The sequence below is a fragment of the Heteronotia binoei genome, chromosome 4 (assembly GCF_032191835.1).
Source record: "Heteronotia binoei isolate CCM8104 ecotype False Entrance Well chromosome 4, APGP_CSIRO_Hbin_v1, whole genome shotgun sequence".
NCBI lineage: Eukaryota > Metazoa > Chordata > Lepidosauria > Squamata > Gekkonidae > Heteronotia > Heteronotia binoei.
Window position 1 is genome coordinate 86,489,252 of NC_083226.1, and position 14,941 is coordinate 86,504,192.

The 14,941-nt window shown below is 47.8% G+C and overlaps 1 protein-coding gene across 2 annotated transcripts in view; it reads right to left on the reverse strand.

The window, feature by feature from the left end:
* The window catches only part of SPTLC1 (serine palmitoyltransferase long chain base subunit 1), a 197,771-nt gene that overhangs the window by 32,662 nt on the left and 150,168 nt on the right, over nucleotides 1-14,941 (reverse strand). For both annotated transcript variants that reach the window (XM_060235503.1, XM_060235502.1), the window contains exons 2-3: nucleotides 13,531-13,638; nucleotides 6,188-6,282 (exon numbers count right to left, since the gene is read on the reverse strand). Coding sequence is in view for 1 of the 2 variants with exons in the window: in XM_060235502.1 (XP_060091485.1) it covers nucleotides 6,188-6,282; nucleotides 13,531-13,638 (203 nt within the window). In the remaining variant the exon portion in view is untranslated. The remainder of the gene's footprint in view (nucleotides 1-6,187; nucleotides 6,283-13,530; nucleotides 13,639-14,941) is intronic.

Sequence of the window (14,941 nt, forward strand, 5' to 3'; positions counted from 1 at the left end):
GCATGTGAAGGAGAGAAGGACACAAGAAAATGTAAGGATATCGAGACTGACAGAAGGAGGGAAAATGGGATAGGGTAGGGAGGAGGGTGCAAAGGAAAGTGAGATGCCCTCTGTAGGTCTCTGCTGTGCAACTGGGCCTGGCCCAGCAACCAGCACTATGCAGCATTTTCCCAAGAAGAGGATGGCAGGAGGAGCAGAGCAGATAAAGGTAGGCTGGCTGATGGGTGGGAAAGAGGGAAGGAAGCAGGAAAAAGTGAGAAGCTATGGGAACTTTCAGGGAACTGAAGGAAGAAACAGTGGGGTAGGGGCAACATGACCCTCATGAATCCAAACAAGTCCCACAGTTGTGTGCCCTTGTATTTATTTATTTACCTTAAATTTCTATCCTGCCCTCTCCACGAGCGGACTTGTATGGGAGCATATTATGACACTATATAAAGAAATTATTCCAATTTTTCTGTTAATACATGCCACTTACAAGTTTTAGTCAAACAACCTTCCTCCTACCATTAGCAGATACTGCAATAGCAGTAGCATTCCTATCTGATGAAGTTATGCCTTTGTGCATTTCAAGAATTATCTGAGAGTCTCTGCAAAATATTTATGTACTTGTATGTGCACATGTGTACATATATATTAAAACTGTGTGTGTTTGTATATAGTTTTAATATTTCCTATTGCTATGAGAACACAATATTATTCAAAAAACAGATTCAAGATAAATTGTTTAGAACAATTCAATCATTAACCCCATTGCCAACTGGCAACCAAAAGGTTAGGGAATTGGATATTGGCCGTGAGGCCTTTGTGACTTATTTCGCAGATAAAATTTTGACTCTTCGCCAAGATCTTCCAGCCACAATTGATACAGTACGGGAACTGGAAACCTGTCATCAGTCTTCTGCCCCTACTTTGGACCACTTCAACTGACTTTCTGTGGAAGATGTGGACAGGATCTTGGCTGCAGTGAAGCCTACCACTTGCCCTTTAGATCCATGCCCATCGTGACTTGTAAAAGCAAGTGGTGATAGTACCCTGGGCCCTTGGGCTGATATTGTCAATCTGTCCCTGTCATCAGGGACATTCCCAGCCAGGCTCAAGGAGGCAGTGGCTCGTCTGCTTTTTAAAAAACCATCTTTGGACCCAATGGTCCCAGACAATTACTGCCCAGTTTCAAACCTTTCATTTCTGGGTAAGGTAATTGAGAAAGCTGTGGCAGAGAAGTTCCAAGCTTTCCTAGAAGATACATCTGCCCTTAACCCATTCCAGTCCAGTTTCCGCCCTGGTCATGGGACAGAGACTGTTCTGGTTGCTCTCACAGATGACCTCAGAAGGAATCTGGATCAAGGCGGGTCAGAGCTGCTGTTGCTTCTAGACCTATCAGCAGTGTTTGACACAGTTGATTATGATCTAATGACCCACCACTTTGCCGAGTTCAGGGGGTTGCCTTACAGTGGTTCTCCTCCTTTCTCCTCGAGCAATCTAGGCAAGGGTGGTGCTTGGCAAACAGGTCTCCCTACGGCACCCCCTTGAATGTGGCGTGCCTCAGGGAGCCATTCTCTCGCCCATGATGTTTAACATCTATATGCGCCCCCTTGCCTAGATTGCTCGAGGTTATGGGCTGGGTTGTCACCAGTATGCAGATGACACCCAGCTTTATCTGTTGATGGATAGCCATTTAGACTCTGCCCCAGATCATTTGACCAGGGCCTTAGAAGCTGTGGCTAGATGGTTGCAGTTAAGTCGGCTGAAGTTTAATCCACTTAAGATGGAGGTCCTGTGCTTGAGCCATGGGAGGTTAGAGTCGGGCATCTGGCTTCCAACCCTGGATGGTGCACCTCTTGTGCCGGCCCAGAAGGTGAAGAGTCTGGGAGTGATACTGGATGTCTCACTTCCCATGGAGGCCCAGATCAAAGTAGTTGCTCGATCTGTCTTTTACTATCTTTGGCAGATTAGACAACTAGTGCCCTACCTGTCCTTCCAGGACTTAGCTACAATGATCCATGCGATGGTCACTTCCAGATTGGATGACTGTAACTCACTTTATGCAGGCTTGCCCTTGCAGCTTATCAGGAAACTCCAGCTGGTGCAAAATGTGGCAGCACAGCTGGTAACTGCATTGCCTCTATAGGCAAGCATCCAACCAGTGCTGCACCAATTGCACTGGCTACCAATAGAGTACTGAATCCGCTTCAAGGTTTTGGTCTTAACATTTAAAGCCTTACGCAGCACGGGACCGACACACCTGTGGGGCCGCCTCTTCCCATATATGCCCCAGAGATGCTGTGTTCTGCTTTGCAACATCTTTTGACCGTCCCTGGTCCAAAGGATACTTGGCTTGCCTTGACCAGGGCCAGGGCCTTTTCGGACTTGGCCCCAGCCTGGTGGAATCAGCTCCCTCTGGAGATCTGGACCTTACCTGATTTGATGCCATATCGTAGGGCCTGCAAGACAGAGCTATTCCGCCAGCCCTTCAGTTGGGGCAGCAGACATCCTTTTCCATCTGCTTGGCCTCTCTTGCCTGTCATGATACTGTATTATCTTATCTTAATTTATTATTTCATAAAAAAATAGGTTTGGCCTACTGCTGTACTGATATGTAGAATGCGCTCAATGGAAACCACCGCCTATGATATATGTGCTCTTTGTTCTATTGTATTTTATGGTTTTAGCTTGTAGTTTTTAATTGTTTAACTTTTGCTGTTATCCACCCTGGACATGGGAAAGGGCAGAATACAAATTAACATAAATAAATAAATGTTTTACCCTTTCAGGAAATTTTAGACTGTTTAAAATATATTAGATTTAATTGTTTAATTCATAAAAACACAGGCTGGATTAACTTCATAGAATCATAGGGCTGGAAGTGACCTCTAGGGTCATCTAGTCCAGGGGTGGCCAGTGGTAGGTCTCCAGATGTTTTTTGCCTACAACTCCCATCAGCACCAGCCAGCATGGCCAATGGCTGGGGCTGATGGGACCTGTAGGCAAAAAAACATCTGGAGAGCTACTGTTGGCCATCCCTGATCTAGTCTAACCCCCTGCACAATGCAGGAACTTCACAAATACCTCCCCCCACATACCCCCTTCCTGACCTCCTTCTCATGATCTAATTCACAGAATCAGCATTTTGTCAGATGTCCATCTAGCCTCTGCTTAAAAACCTCCAAGAAAGGAGAGCCCACCACCTCCCGAGGAAGCCTGTTCCACTGAGGAACTACTCTGTCAGGAAGTTCTTCCTGATATTTAGCTGAAAACTTTTCTAATTTTATTTTATTTATTTATTGTATTTGATTAATCGCCTTATCATGGCCAGTGCCAGGCTCAGGGTGATGTGCAACAATAAAATCAGTTACATTATATGTATAAATATAAAACATCAATTACATTAAAAATTACAAACCCTGATGTCGTCTTTAAAGTGCTCTTATTAAGTTATTGGATCACATCAGGGGTGAGGGGATCCCCCCAAGAGGGGGTAGAGAGGAAAAGATGCCAGCACAGCAACTGCTGCTGTCCTCATGCAAAGGCTTGGTAGAACATCTCTGCCTTACAGGCCCTGCGAAACTGTAAAAGATCCCGCAGGACCCTGATGTCTTCTGGCAGAGTGTTCCACCAAGTTGGGGCCAGGACTGAAAAAGCCCTGGCCCTTGTGAGGACAGTCGGACCTCTTTCAGGCCAGGGATCACCAACAGATTTCGACTACTGGAGCACAACGCCCTTTCAGTGACATAGTGGAGGAGGTGGTCCCATAGATACATCGGTCCCAGACCACTCAAGGCCTTGAAGGTCATAACCAAAACCTTGAATCTGACCTTTACTCAACTGGCAACCAGTGTAACTGGCACAGCACAGGTAGAATGTGTGCCATCCGTAGCGTTGTCAGGACTCACGCTGCCGCATTGTGAACCCATTGGAGCTTCCGGATCAGACTCAAGGGTAGGCCAGCATAGAGCGAGTTACAGTAGTCTAGTCTGGAGGTGACCGTTGCATGGATTACTGTGGCTAGGTCTGAGCGAGATAGGAGGGGAGCCAGCTGCCGGGCTTGACGAAGATGAAAAAATGCCACCTTGGCAATATGTGTGACCTGGGCCTCCACTTAATTTCAACCTACTGATTCTGGTCCGACCTTCTGAGGCAACAGAAAACATTTCTGCACCATCTTCTATAATGACAGCCCTTGAAGACGGTGATCATACCCACCTCTCAATCATCTCCCATTGAGGCTAAACATACTCAGCTCCCTTTCCTCATATGACCTGGTCTCCAGACCCCTCTTCAACTAAATTGTGCTTGGGGTTTTGGCTTGCAAACTGAACCATTAAAAATTAAGACAGAACACACCAAAAATGATTTGCGCAGAGAAAATTTTCACTAATGAGTATGAGTTATGTTTTGGTTATAGAAGTGTTTTGTACAGTTTTATCAAAGTGCTATAAAACTGGTAATGCCACATATTAGTTCCTATTATTTTCTTATAAGCTTAATCATTCAAAGTTCTTGCAGTTATTATACTTTCTAGACAATTAATAATTGTACAAAATCATACTAGCCTACCACTTTAATGACTAATACAAATTTTTATTTCTTAGCTAGTTTCGTTATTCATGTCTTTATTAACTTTACTGAATCTCACTAGTCTGCACCAGTGTACAGGAGGCACAATTATATTATGAAAGTTAGCAATTTCAGGCACATGACTGCAAGGCACTGCTTAAGAAAGCTGTGCTATTGTATTTCATTTTAAAGAACCGTGCAGCCATGAGGCAACAGCTGTAAGTATCAGGACTGCAAGGCTAATTTGCATGAGTAAATTAGTTCTACCTATAAATTATTATTTTACAATTAATTCAACATAGCACAACAGGTAAATCTATAATGTTCACTTATCATTTTCACACCACTAAGCAGGTAAGTCTGTAATGTTTACTTAATATTTGTTTCCCCACTACTAAGTAGTGAGTCACTCAATTATACATTTTAAAGAATTTAATGCTTCTATAAAAATGCATTTCAACCCACAGGGAGCTTTCATGCACTAAGATACCTATTATTCTGCATGAACATATTTAGTCACATTTCATTATAGTTGATTTAATAATAATAAAAAAACAATTCCAATGTGGATATAACTGTGTTCACATAATGCAATGAAGTTTAGCAAGTTGGGGACCACATTTTTACTTTAAATTCTTCACAGACAACTTGCTGGTACCCACCACATGCCAGAAAGCCCCTTGGTCAAACTGCACACAAGAAGCCACGCTGGTCATGCACAGGCCTCCATTCTCAAGTGTCATCAAAGAAATAAAAAGAACTATATCTGCTACACTATAAAAGGAACTTTGAGTAAAATGTTTTGATTGCCAGTATATTGCCTACACAATCAGGTCTGGTGGTAGCTTATCTTTAAGCACCACAACTAAAAAGCTCTTGACCTAAATTTTAATCCACACCTTGATTGAAAGGGACCTTGTATTAGAGACAGCAAGAAACTACTATAGTGGTTAATAACTTCTAACTGGAAGCATTATGAACAAGGGAAGAGGACGAAGAAGACAAAGATGAAGAAGACAAAGACTGTAGATTTATACCCCGCCCTTCTCTCTGAATTCAAGACTCAGAGTGGCTTACAATCTCCTGTATCTTATCCCCCCACAACAGACACTCTGTGAGGTGGGTAGGGCTGAGAGGGCTCTCAAAGCAGCTGTCCTTTCAAGGGCAACTCCTGTGATAGCTATGGCTGACCCAAGGCCATTCCAGCAGCTGTAAGTGGAAGAGTGGAGAATCAAACCTGGTTCTCCAAATAAGAGTCCACACACTTAATCAGTACACCAAAAGCCACTAGTGCCTGAAAGATGTGCCTGAAAACATTTCAGAGAAGTTCAACAAAAGCAGAAAGAGCAGCATCATACAAAACTTTCTCTGTTATTCAACTGAAAGCTGCACTTTATTGGCTACTATTGTCAAACTCTGATTATTCTAGTGCCTTCCCCAAGGTATTTGGGAACTCAACTATATGTCCCAATGTTGATCCATGTTGCAGTCTGTTCTCAAAATTTGCAATAAAACAATATTCCCTCAATATACTTTCCAGGAAACAAGTAACTTTGAAATTAGTAGAACTTCCTACATATGCAGGCTTAGACACAAGTCTTAATATAAAATTTCTTCATTCCAGATTTACCCTGAAACCACGTTATAGTTGAGGGCTGGATGATCTTTTGGTACAGGGGGAACAAGAGGTTCTGGCTGCCATTCTTCAATCAATTCTTCCTTTTCCTAAAAGAGACAAAAGCCAGATATGAATTTTCTCCAAACTCTTCACACAACACTTGCAGCAAAGCAACACAGAAAGAATTTATTCATCACTACAGCATTGCTAAACACAGCATATTATTACACTGCCTTGGAACTAAAGAAAGGTGTGGCTGAGGGGAAAGCATCACCATATAGCACAAGGTGCTTTTGTAGCAGGAAACCCCTGCAGTAGGCAATTGATGGTTGGTTCAGTGACAGATGAGGCCTGAGGCAGGATCAGGAAAACAGCTTTCTCTTTACTAAAGTAACATACGCATGGATCAGGCCCATGTGGCTCATGCCAAAAGCTGTAGGTCTGACCCCGATTACAGACAGAACATAGGGTTTTATACTGCTTAAAGTTATACATCAGCAAAAATCAAGCAAACTGGAAACACGTCACGACACAGGCGGGACATACTTGGGTCTTTTCGGTACTTTCCAAAAGACAGGTTGCTTACCTGTAACTGTAGATCTTCGAGTGGTCATCTGTGCATTCACACTCATGGGATAATGCGCCTGCGCCGATCCCCTGAAAAAGCCCGGGATTTTTCCGCGCTCGGCGCCAATGGGCATGCGCAGGCGTCCCAATGCGCATGCTCACCGGCACCAGCGGTACCTGAAAAAGCCCGGGATTTTTCCGCGCTCGGCGCCACCAGGCATGCGCAGGCGTCCCAATGCGCATGCTCACCGGCACCAGCGCGGGGATCCCGCCAGTTCCTTCCTGACCGCTGGAAGCTCCTACTGGAGGGAGACCGTCAGCAGTGGGGAAGGAGGGCGGGTAGTGTGAATGCACAGATGACCACTCGAAGATCTACAGTTACAGGTAAGCAACCTGTCTATCTTCTTCGTGGTCTCTGTGCTTCACACTCATGGGAGATTAGCAAGCAAAGCATACCTGGAGGCGGGAAGACGGTCAACCTGAAGACACAGCTTGCAGCATCGCAGCTCCCAACCGAGTCCTCTGCTGAGCATGCACGTCCAGCGCGTAGTACTTCATGAAGGCATGCGGAGAAGACCAGGTAGCTGCCTTGCAGACATCCGGAAGGGACACACCTTTCAGGAATGTCACCGACGTGGCCATCGCCCTTGTGGAGTGTCCACGAACAGGTCCAGGTAAAGGCTTCTTCGCCAACAAATAACAAAGTTTGATCGTCTCAGTAAGCCACTTGGAAAGTCTTTGAGACGAAATCTTGGACCCTAACTTGGGGGCAGAATAGGAGACAAACAGCTGGTTGTCCTTACGAAAACCCCGTGAACGATTCAAATAAAACAGAAGGGCACGCTTAACGTCTAATGCGTGCAGCCTGCGTTCCTCATCCGAGGAAGGGCTAGGGTAAAAGGTGGGTAACCAAACTTCTAAATTGAGGTGGAACTGGGAGACCACCTTAGGGAGAAAAGTGATGTCTGGAGCTAAAGAGACCCCAGCTTCCCTAAAGGCAAGGTAGGGGTAATCACAATGCATCGCCGTGAGCTCCCCCGCACGACGTGCTGAAGTGAGGGCAACTAAAAATGCAGTCTTCCAAGACAAAAGTTGTAGGGAATACGTTGCCATAGGTTCAAAGGGACGACGAGTCAAGTCCCACAACTGTGGAGGAGATCTAGAAGGAGGATGAAGGCGGAACAGTCCCTTCATGAACCTTTTGGAATGAGGGTGAGCGAAAACAGAGTAACCCTCCACTGAGCCATGGAAAGCAGAGATCGCTGCCAAATAAACCTTGATGGAGGAGAATACCAGCCCCTCATCCACTAAGGCCAAAAGAAAGTCAAAAATTGCCGAAAGCCCAACAGAGTCGGGCGGCAAAGGGGAGTCAGCCACAAAGTTACTGAACTTCTTCCACTTCCTCTCGTAAGAGGCACGGGTGGAAGGTTTCCTGCTGCTTAGGAGGACTTGCTGGTCCCTGGTAGAGAAACCTAGTGGTAGATGAACCACGCTGTCAGCTTCAGGTGTGGCACGTTGTGGTGGAGTACGTGCCCGCCCTGGGCCGACAACAGGTCCGGTTCTGCCGGGAACTGGTAAAAGATCCCCTTCGACTGCTGGAGCAGGATCGAGAACCAGCTCTGACGGGGCCACCAAGGAGTCACCAGGATGCAACGCGGCCCCTCCTGCACTAGCTTGTGGACTACCCTCGTCAGCAGAGGTAGGGGTGGGAACCAACCCCCCCACCAGCTCTGACGGGGCCACCAAGGAGTCACCAGGATGCAACGCGGCCCCTCCTGCACTAGCTTGTGGACTACCCTCGTCAGCAGAGGTAGGGGTGGGAACCAACCCCCCCACAGAAGTAGAAGTCCGTCTCCCAGCGAGGCTGGATCTGCACCTCCCCTGGCACAGAACAAGGGGCACTTCTTGTTCTCCGCCGTGGCAAAGACATCTAACTGTGGGTAACCCCAGAGTTGGAACACCGGCTCTAGGAACCGCCATTGCAGTTCCCATTCGTGTGGGGAAGCACCACCCCTGCTGAGAGAGTCCGCCTGTATGTTGAGGACCCCCGGCAGATGAGTTGCCTTCACAAAAATGTCCCACTGGAGGCACTCCGTCCAGAGATCCATCGCCAGCGAGCACAACCTGCGAGACACTGTCCCTCCCTGTCTGTTTATATAGCACAGGGCCGTGGTGTTGTCCGTAAGCAGTGCCACAGTCCTCCCCGCTAACAGTGGACGGAAAGAACGAAGGGCAAAGTGAACCGCCAGCAGTTCTAGGTAATTTATATGGCCATTGACCTCCCACACATAGATCCTCCAGGTGAGCTCCCCACCCCCACAGGGAAGCATCGGTAGCGATAGTCACAGTGGAGGTTGGAAGATGGAAGGGAGCCCCTTGGCAGATGTTGCTCTCCAATCCCCACCATTGCAGTGATTGGAGAGTCCCAGGTAGGATGGTGAACCTCTTTCGAGGTGAGTCTATGAGAGGGCGAAAATGGCGCAAGAACCATAGCTGTAGTCCCCTCATTCGTAGTCTTGCGAAACGTAGCACGCTTGTCGTCGCAGCCATCAGCCCCCAGCATCCGCTGGAGCTGCTGGGCCGTGCCCCACTGCCGCCTTTGAAGTAGCTGTACCAGACTGATGATGTCCTTTGCGCTCTGCAAAGGAAGGAATGCTCGGTGTTGATCTGTGTCCAACAAAGCCCCTATGAACTGAACTGTCTTTGACGGAGTAAGATGGGATTTCTCCAGGTTGACCTGCAACCCCAGGGTGTCGAGAAGACGCAGGGTGATGGCAATGTGTGTTGTTAGACTCTCTCTCGACTTCGCCACAAGAAGCCAGTCGTCGATGTATGGGAAGACAACGACTCCCTGAAGATGAAGGTGGGCAGCCACCACGCTCATCAGCTTCGTGAACACCCGAGGAGCAGTAGACAGTCCAAACGGCAGGGCCCTGAACTGGAAGTGCTGAGCACCCACTGCAAACCTTAGGAAACGCCTGAACGCTGGGTGAATGCTGACATGAAAGTAGGCATCCTTGAGGTCCAGGGTCGCCATCCAGTCCCCCTGATTGATGAGGGGCAGGATTGTTTGTAGCGTGGCCATTCTGAACTTCTGGTACAGAATAAATTTGTTCAGACTCCGGAGGTCCATGATAGGCCTCAGGCCCCCGTCCCGTTTGGGGACCAGAAAGTAGCGGGAGTAGAAGCCTCCAGTCCTGGCCTCCGTTGGAACTACCTCTATGGCTTGTTTCTGGAGGAGGTTGTTCACCTCCGCCAGCAGAGGTGGGGAAGGGGGAGTGGTAACTACCACGGACTGATTCGGGGTCTGAACAAACTCTATTTTACGATGGACAGAGCCCACCTGTCTGTGGAGATCAACTCCCAGGCAGGCAGGAAAGGGCGTAGGCGGATGGATGAGCCAACAGTGGGGGCGATGACGCGTACTTGCGGGAAGTCAAACCCCCTGCTTCTGGGGGCGAGCCCCCTTAGACTTGTTGGAAGGCTGGGTCCCGTAACGGTTCCTGCCGTTACCCGAATAGGAGGGTCGTTCAGCCTGTATAGGGCGAGGACGCCATGGTTCAGGGGAGAACCTCTGGTATGGCTTCTTGGTCCAGGGCTTAGGCCATTGTTTGGATCTGGAAGCCTTGGGGGTAGATTGGACGCCCAAATTTCTCGATGTCTTGACACTCTTGTCGAACTCTTGCAGCGCCATGTCAGTTGTGGTGCTGAAGAGTCCGTCCCCTTCAAAGGGCAGGTCCTCGATGAAGGTCCTTGTGTCTTGGTGGAGTGCTGTCGACCTGAGCCAGGAGTGGCGTCGAATGCAGACTGCAGAAGTGATGGCTTTGGCCGAAGCTTCAACCATATGTTTCGCTGCAGCCAGTTGTTGTCTGGCCACAGTGAGACCTTCCTTCTGCAATTTCATTGCAGCAGCCTTCTTATCCTCGCTCAGCGACGAGAGGAAGGGGGAGAGTTGTTCCCACACGGCATACTGATATCGAGCCATGCAAGCAGCATAGTTCGATACTTTGATGCCGAGTGCCCCTGCTGAATAGACCTTGCAACCCATTCCGTCAATCTTCCTCCCTTCCTTGTCCAGCGGGGAGGAATGGACCTTCCTAGCCTTCGAGGAAGAGGAGACTACCAAGGAATTAGGCCGTGGGTGGGTGAACAAAAATTCAGCCCCTGTCTCCTGGACCCTGTACATGTGGTCCAGCCGTTTAGAGGATACCGGCGTCAATGAAGGTTTTCTCCAAGGCTCCTTGATGACTTGGAGGATCACCTTGGTGACTGGCAGGGCGACCGCAGTGGACGTGTTCTTCTGCATTATATCAAAGACATTGTCATCCACTACGGGTTCTGGCTGAGTCACAGGCAGTTTCAGTGTGGCAGCAATTCGCCTCACAAGGTCCCCATAGGACTTTAGATCCTCCGACGGCGAAATCGGAAGATCCTCAGCTGTCTGGGAGACCGGTGAGGGTTCCAGGTCTTGGGCTTCACCGTCTGACTCCGATGACGAGGAGTCCTGATGAGCTGAGTGCTCCGAAAGCATCGGGGTCGACTCGCGCGGTGGAGACCGGGCCGGCAGTGGTCTTCGAGGAGCTTCGACCGGGACTAACTGTCGATCCGGGGGAACCGATACCGACGCCTTCCGGGATCGGTGCGATACCCTCGACATCGATGAGAATTCCGATGCCTGGTCCCAGTCCTGGTATTCCTCTGGGTACCAGTGATAGGATTGGTACCGAGAGTAAGGAGGCTGCCATCTGCGTTGATCCCATGGAGGTATCGGGAAGGGTTGAGGTGCCTGGAAGGGTTCCGGTTCTCACCTGTCTCGGTGCCTGAACGGGACCGAAGGAGCTATCGGCGCCGCCACCTCCACTTCCAAGGTCAATTCGCTGGCGGTACGACGGCGCGAGCCTGAAGAGGAGGAGTGTTGGGTTAAGTCAATCTCCGGCTCCTGCTCCGATGCCGACAGACGAGACTGGATCACTGGGCTTCGGCGTGGGGAAGCCAGGATCTTCTTCGGCGGCTTAGGGATTGCCGATGTTGATGCGCCGACCGAAGGGGAAGGAGTGCGGGGCCGTTTCCGCTTATCCTTCGATTTCACCTTCTTAGGAACTCGGGTCCCCGAGTCCTCTCGGCGCTTCTTAGCGGGCGTATCCACCGAGCCCTCGTGGGAACGTTTTGTGGAGCCACGCTCTTCCGGCAGTTTGACTAGAGTCAGTGTCGGAGCAGCATCGGCCGATGCAAGCTCCTGAGCCGGGGTATCGGTCGATTTCGGTACCGAAGACTCCATCGGTCGTTGAGGTCGAAGCGCCGATTCGGTTAGCGCCGCCGATAACCGGGCCGCACAGTTCTTTCTTGTCTGCTTCGAAAAGCGGAGACAGTGCGGGCAAGCGTCTACTCGGTGCGTCTCTCCGAGGCACAGCAGGCAGAGGGAATGGCCGTCCGGAGGGGCGATTTTCTTCCCACAAGCACGGCAGCGCTTGAAAACCCCCCCAGCGACTTTCCATAGAAGGTAGCCGCAAGAAAAAAACTACTCAGAATCGACTGAGAGAAAAAGAAAAACGGGGGGAAAGCGAGAGCGAATTACCCCGAGGGGCAGTTCGCCAAACAGGCAAAGAAACGTTTTTTTTTTTACAACAACAACTAACTATTAACTAACTAACTGACTAACTATTAAGAACAATAAACGAGCTAAGAACGAGAAAAAAGGCAAAGCCAAAAATTCTCACCGACCAGGGAACCAGAAAGGTAAACCTCTCCGCGCAGCGGTCAGAAAGGAACTGGCGGGATCCCCGCGCTGGCGCCGGTGAGCATGCGCATTGGGACGCCTGCGCATGCCCATTGGCGCCGAGCGCGGAAGAATCCCGGGCTTTTTCAGGTACCGATTCATTATCCCATGAGTGTGAAGCACAGAGACCACGAAGAAGATCATGGCATTACATGGCAGCATTGTGTGCAGTCATAACACAAGCTAAACCGCAGCTTTCCTGTTTAGTAAACAACTCTCTTTGGGATTCTCCAGGAATTTACCTCCCGGTTTGCATTACGTATTCTTCTGTTTCATCAAGCTGCATGTTGTAACATCAGTTTGCTAGCTAGCTAACCACAGTCCCATTTCCTAGGCTCGTTGGAACTTTCCAAGCAAGGACAGCTTTTCATAACACCACAGACATATTTCACATCACTTGAAGCGCCTTCTACACTGCTCTGTAAGCAAGTTCGCTTCCCTTTGGCCTAAACAGTTCTAATCCCAATCTTCTACCTGTCAATAGCTAATCATTAGCCTATTTTATTTTTATCCTTACTTAACACCTGCCACACTCTCATGTGATAAATAACCATGTTCTTCCTCCCTCCTCTTCCTATGCAGGTTCAGGATCCTCTATGACCAACTCACTAATAATATGCAGTAATCTAACAAAGGCCACATTTCATCACACAGTCACATGTTGCCCAATGAGACTTGAATGAGCATAATGTAGCTCTTATATCAAGCATTATGTGTGTGTTCAGCACCATCAAGTCACTTCTAAATAATGGCAACCCCCTATGTATTAAGGCCCTCCAAGATGTCCTATCATTAACAGTCATTTCTCAGGTTGCAAATTGAGGATTGAGGCTTCCTTGATGGACTCAATACATCTCATTTGAGCCTTCCTCTTTTTTTTCTTTCTTCAACTTTTCCTAGCATTACCATCTTTTTCAGTGGCTCTTGTCTTCTCAATCATGCATTATAACCATCAAAAATACTGAAAATTAACTTTCTGTTATAGTACTAATTTTTATATTGGAAATCAAACCTTCGGTGTAAGGTCAGATCGCTCCTGAAGCTTGTATGTTTTGGAGAAAAGCAGTCTGATTATCCAAAGGATTAGAATACCTTCCAAAATAAGATGATAAGTTGGAGCCTAGAAAATTAAAACAAAAATCTTCATTAAATACTAAATTTCTTCAACATAGCCATCTACTTAATAATGTGTTTAATTCACTATTTTAGCTATATCTTATAGTACAATAACGCTGAAATAATAAGCATTACTTTCAAGAAGCCCAGCAATGTCTGACCAGAAAGCTGGGGGGCACCTGGGTGTCCCACTGTTGGGAACCACGTGTTTGGCAGCAGGACTCTCAGATGCCCCCATCCACTTTTTTAATTCACCAAAAGGGTAGAGGGTGGAAGGCAGGAAAGGCTGAAGCCTCTCCTCTTGCTGCGCTGGGCTGCAGAGCAGAATAGGGGCACACAGTATTTTTAAAGGTGAATTTTTAGTCAGACGTCTCCTGTAGTGAGACCCTCAGTGATACTAAAAAGCACAGGGGAGGAACAGAAGCTGTATCTTTTCTCATTAAGGTACTGAAAGCATGAATGTTTGCTTAGTCAACCCAACCTAAACATGGGCTGCTGCTCCTCTTTTGGGGGGGGGGGCGGGGGGAAAAGGAGAGAGAACGTTTATTCCAGGTAAAAGCTTTTGTGCAAGCTCACTTCTCCTCCTTCTGAGTGGTAGGTTTCTTTTTTAAAAGGAGGGATTGCTAAAGTGATCAAGTTTGATCCTGCTTTTTATGAGGCTTCCATTTTTAACAAAAAAAACCCCTCCCTGATGCATTTTGCAAAAAAAGCAGGAGAGCTCCAAGCCAGTGGACAAGCAAGTTTTCAGTGGCTTTTATGAGACTTTTGATGTCTGTGGATTTACTGATGGAAAAAAGGGTGGGGAGAGGGAGGGAAGAGATTCTTCTGAGTCTGTTCCTTGCTCTTTTGCCATGCAACTTCCATATTCACTGCGCCCACTGAATTATGTGCAACTGGAATAGTATTTTGGAGCGGTCATGGTTTGGGGGAGTGTTTGGTGTGTGTGTGGTTTCACTGTGGAGGGGAATAGGAAGCTCTTTTTCTTGGACTGGATTCCCTACAGCCAGAAAATGCTAATTCTCCCTACAAAGGTAAAACCTTTGCTGGTAAAGTTGCAATGGCACAGACGGAATTTGGAGGAGTTGGATTGTCACATTCTCCCAGAATTGATGCTCATATGTGAAAAATGGAAAATTAGTTCTTAAATACACACATATCAAGTTTTGGATGAGTGAAAGACAAGAAAGGCTGTTTGAAACATGTTTGTGCTAGGTTTCTGTAAAAGGAAATCAGGTAGATATGAATTTGATTGAATGCAGGAAGAGGAGATTCTTTCCTATTTCCTTCTCCATATCAGTACTTAGTTC